General features: G+C 42.5%; 1 protein-coding gene across 1 annotated transcript; it reads right to left on the bottom strand.

The window, feature by feature from the left end:
• Positions 1-2,213: 2,213 nt before the first annotated feature.
• Positions 2,214-3,921, bottom strand: LOC120265303 (cytochrome P450 81Q32-like). Its single transcript, XM_039273174.1, has 2 exons — positions 2,907-3,921; positions 2,214-2,822 (listed from the first exon to the last, which is right to left on the bottom strand). The coding sequence occupies exons 1-2, from the start codon at positions 3,846-3,848 to the stop codon at positions 2,214-2,216; spliced, it is 1,551 nt and encodes a 516-aa protein (XP_039129108.1). The 5' UTR covers positions 3,849-3,921.
• Between the last annotated feature and the right edge of the window lie 676 nt (positions 3,922-4,597).

Here is a 4,597-nt window from a genome sequence, read left to right as displayed (position 1 = left end):
CAACATTGAATTCGACACAGCTACTAACTGTTCGGGCTGCACCACTGCACTAGTGGCCAACGTTGTTGCACCCTCGTCCCCTACTTTCACAGAGAAAGCGAAGCGGCTAAGGTCCCGGCGGTACACCGGAAGCATGCATCTTTCACCAGTGATCATAACAACATACCTGCGCATACCCAAGCTCAATACAATCTCCATCGGAAGCGTGACACCCACCCGCCGTCGGACCAACACTGAGAGAAACTCCTTGTGAGGTAACTGTGCTTGTGATAGAGCGACCAACTCTCCCACTGGGCGGAGGACCTCCACAATCATCGTCCAACACCACGCGTGTAAGGGTAAGTTCCACACTAGTAGCCATTGTCCCTCCCTCGAAGCACGCCCCCATGCACCGAGCTCCGCCGACCAAGGGGGCAAGTTTGAGTCGACACGTGCCATCCATGGTTGCAGCATTGAAGGTCCCCAGTTTGCATAACTCTTTAACATCCTCTCTACTCTCCAACTGAAGTAAATAATGAGCATCATTCAACGGGGTGATAGGGCCAGCGAGCTCCCTGTTAATAAGAGAGAAGATAACAGCACGGAGGTTAGCATCATTCACTGTCCTTTCCTCCAAAGAAAGCACGGCCACCTTAGCAAGTTCCTCACGAAGCTCCTCGGACTCCGGCGACAGGGAAATCGAAAGCTCCAACCTGTTAACCTTGGGGGCACGTAGCGTAGTCTGCTCCACCATCTTCACGTTAACATCTGGTAAAACAGGCGAACGACCATGCGGATGAGCGTGTTTAGAACGAACATGCGTTACTCTCTGTCGAGGGCTTCTCCTTAGCACCACCGTACAGCGGGAAGCCATGTGACCGACGCCCGAGAACCTCAAACAGACCATCTGATGCCTGCATTCAGACGTCTTGTGTGTCAGTCTGAAGCAACGTCCACATGAGAGCTCCTTCGGGGACCGCGGATGTTTTGCTCCAGAGAGTTTTTCCTGAGCAGATGATCCACAATCCCCGCTAGAGCTTCGTTTACTCATCTTCCTCACCGGACGAGTCTCACCCGAGGACGAGGAGCTCGCCACCTGGGCATAAGAACGAACCAACAAATGCTGCGCTGGTACCCCCGCCGGAAGAGCACCAGAAAGTTACATAGAAGAGCCTTGTTACCCCCTCCCCCACCGTCGCCGGAAGCTCCCCACAGACCCCGGAGAAGACTCGCCATCCCTCAAAGAGAGACGATTAATTATTTCTTTTTAACCATATAGATAGAGTTATATATAGTTGAAAATATAATTATTTCTTTTTAACCATATAAACTAGCAAGTTGTCCTGATGAGAAGGTTCTCAAGACCAAGTAAATTTGAAAAAATTGTTTCTCCATGAAGACCAAATCTCCTTCAGGGCAAGAGGAATGCTTTGGATATTGAACATGCTAGCAAACTGACAGGTTACCAGTAAATGGTCCACTATCTTTTTTGTCACATAGTAAAGTATACAAGTAGCAGTCGAGATTTCATTACAACCACTCTTAGCTAGTATATCCATGGTCATGATTTTCAAGTCCCACCGAAGGCAATTGAAGATTTTAATTTCAAAAGCGCAAACACCCTTCCACGTACGAAGTTTTACAAAGGGAACACCGTAGCCTACTATCATTCAAAAAAGTGATAAGTTAATATAAAAGGATTTAACCATGAAAATCCAGTTTGAGCTCCATCTCCGCGATCTTGAGTTTAAGCCTTTTGATAACATTGAGTTGATACAATCTAGGAGTGCAAGAAGGTTATTATTGAGGGGGGCATATGGCAGCAACAAAAAAAATCATTGGTAATTAGTTACAAGACGTGCTTAGAGTTAAATACTTCACGAGCCCTCATTTTGGGTTATTGGGATCTGCATGGATCGAGAATCCAAACTCTTACACAGTTAATACCTCTACATGGGTTTCCAACTCACACCATCTTCTTCCTCCTCCAAGAGATCCGGGTCAGCATCGATCGTTAACCACCAACACCGTTTAGCTTCCACTGAAATACTTTTTAGTATTGTTATTTGTTGAAATAATTTTTAGTATTATTTTCTGATCAATAATACATCAGGTGTTTACTCGATCTCCTTTTAATTACTTCAGCATGTTATTTTGAACACACCAAACATTTTTATTATCATAAATAGAGTCACAACACATGCAAGAAATAACTCATTCCAAAAATTTAGAGACTAGAAATAACACCAATTAAATCTTGACGAGGTTTTGCACATAAGCTCAAGTGGTATAGCCTTACGCATATCCAAACCAGGTCCTCCCTCCATGTCCACCTCCACATCCTCAACTCTCTCCCACTCAAAACACTGCACTAGAGCCCCAAGCACCAACTCAACAACCCTAAAACTAAATGCTTCAGCCGGACACCTCCTTCTCCCCATCCCAAAAGGCATCATCTTCTTCCCTTCCTCTTCGCCTCCTAAAAATCTCTCAGGCTTAAACATCAATGCATCTTCCCATATCTCCGGGTCTCTATGCATAGCATAAGCATTCACCACTAGTACCGTGCCACGGGGAATGTCGAAGCCGGAGACATTGCAGTCTTGAGAGGATTCATGAGGCAGGAGTAATGGTGTTGTAGGATAAAGCCGAAGAACTTCAAGCACAATGCAATGAAGGTAAGGAAGGTTAGGGATATCAAACTCTTTGATTAGTCTGTCATGTCCTACAAGTTCATCAATCTCATCTCGAGCCTTTCTCAAAACTTGAGGATGGTTTAATAGCAGTGACAACCCCCATTCTAGCGTCCCCGATGCTGTATGTGATCCGGCAGATAAAAGACTCTGCATAAACAAAATTATACATCTTCATATCTCATATTTAGTTAATAAATTAATCAATGTCAATTATTAATTATACATATATACCAGGACTTGTGCTTTGATGAGATTATCAGTATAATAATCTGGGTCTTCATCTTCTTGCATTGCTAGCAAAGTACCAATAAGATTTATTCTAATAATGGACTCATTATCATCATGATTCTCTTGGCCAAGCTTGCCTCTCAACTCATCTATCAACCTCTGCAAGTACTCATCCCACATCTTCTCCAACCTCGCCAACTTCTTCTCCACTCCATGCACGTCCACAACCCTGAAAAACTCCGGCAAGAAATCCCTGGCATTTGATATCCCACTAAACTTGAACGTCTCCTCCACCATCTCTTCAAACCACTTGACTTCATCCACATCCGCATTCAGTACTCCTTCATCCACATAATACCTCTTTCCGGCCACCAACATCATCATCACATTCAACACCATCTCATGCAAAACCGTCCTCATATCCACTCTCTTAAACTCACTGCCACCTTTGAACAAGCGCCGGACAAGTGCATGTGTCTCGGCAGCACGGATGGTGGATGATAAGTTCAGCTTTGCCGAAGAGAAGAGATGGACGGTGACGATGCGGCGGATGTTACGCCAGTGAGGACCATAAGAGGAGGTGCCGAGAGTGGTGTGATTGTATGTGAGACGACCTTCAGCGGGGAGTTTGGGACGGTTCGCAAAGATGACGTCGAGGTTGGTGAAGCACTCAGTTGCAGCAGAGAACGACGAGACGATGAGAACAGGCCGAAAGCCAAAACGGAGGAGCATGATAGGGCCATGGTTGATGGAGAGTTGAGTGAGAGTTTTGTAGAGTGGTTGTTTGTTGTTTATGAGGAGATGGAGGTGACCAAGGATTGGGAGTGAAGTGGGACTTGGTGGTTTCTTAATCTTGTTCTTGTTTTGAGTTTTGGAGAAGATGAGAAGTTTAATGAGGATGATGAGGATGATGAGTACTATGGTTGTGAAGATTATTGTATTCATGGTTTGAACTATGTCTTTCTTTTTTGCTCTCTCGCTTCTCGTTATCTCCTCTCTGTTTGTTTCAGTGTTTCAGTGTTTTGTTTGTTTTGAGCAACATGACTTGAAGTCTTGAAGTAAATTTATATATATATGTATATATTATTAATAATTTATTTTGGGTGTGATTGGAGATAAAGAAGACAAAGAACAGCCTAGCACGATATGATTCTGCTCAGAGTGACACGGTGGATGTCTTATTGTCTCTTTCCTAGTTAATCTGTTGATTTTTTTTAATGGAATTACTTTTTTTTTCCATGGATGACTCTGTTAAATAGCTATAAAAAAAAACATATACATGCACAAGCCTTACAGTAATAAGTGAGGAGGGAGTCTACGTACATATGAGTGTTGGAATTATATATATATAATGACTACTTACACTTTCATAAATATGTTCTTACCGGTAATTTCAACTCTCACAAAAACTTGTGAAAGATCTTAACTAATAAAGATCTTAACTAAAAGAAGCCGGATATCAATAAACCACTTGATTATTGATTACGTTATTATTTTAATTATAAAAAAATTTTTTTTGAAAAAAACGTTTTAAGGAAAACTTGCAGTTGATCTTCAAGTAAATTAATATTAAGGGAAATTAAGTCAGCTATTTCTAAATAGAAGTTTTTTTAATGTTAGAAATAAAACTATGTGAAGTAAACAGACAAGATATAAATAAATGTAGACTGCACCCATCTCACAGTTAAGCAGGA

This window comes from Dioscorea cayenensis, chromosome 7, assembly GCF_009730915.1.
Source record: "Dioscorea cayenensis subsp. rotundata cultivar TDr96_F1 chromosome 7, TDr96_F1_v2_PseudoChromosome.rev07_lg8_w22 25.fasta, whole genome shotgun sequence".
Classification (NCBI taxonomy): domain Eukaryota; kingdom Viridiplantae; phylum Streptophyta; class Magnoliopsida; order Dioscoreales; family Dioscoreaceae; genus Dioscorea; species Dioscorea cayenensis.
Note: the sequence above shows the minus strand (reverse complement) of the source record. Positions and strands in the feature narration are given on the sequence as shown.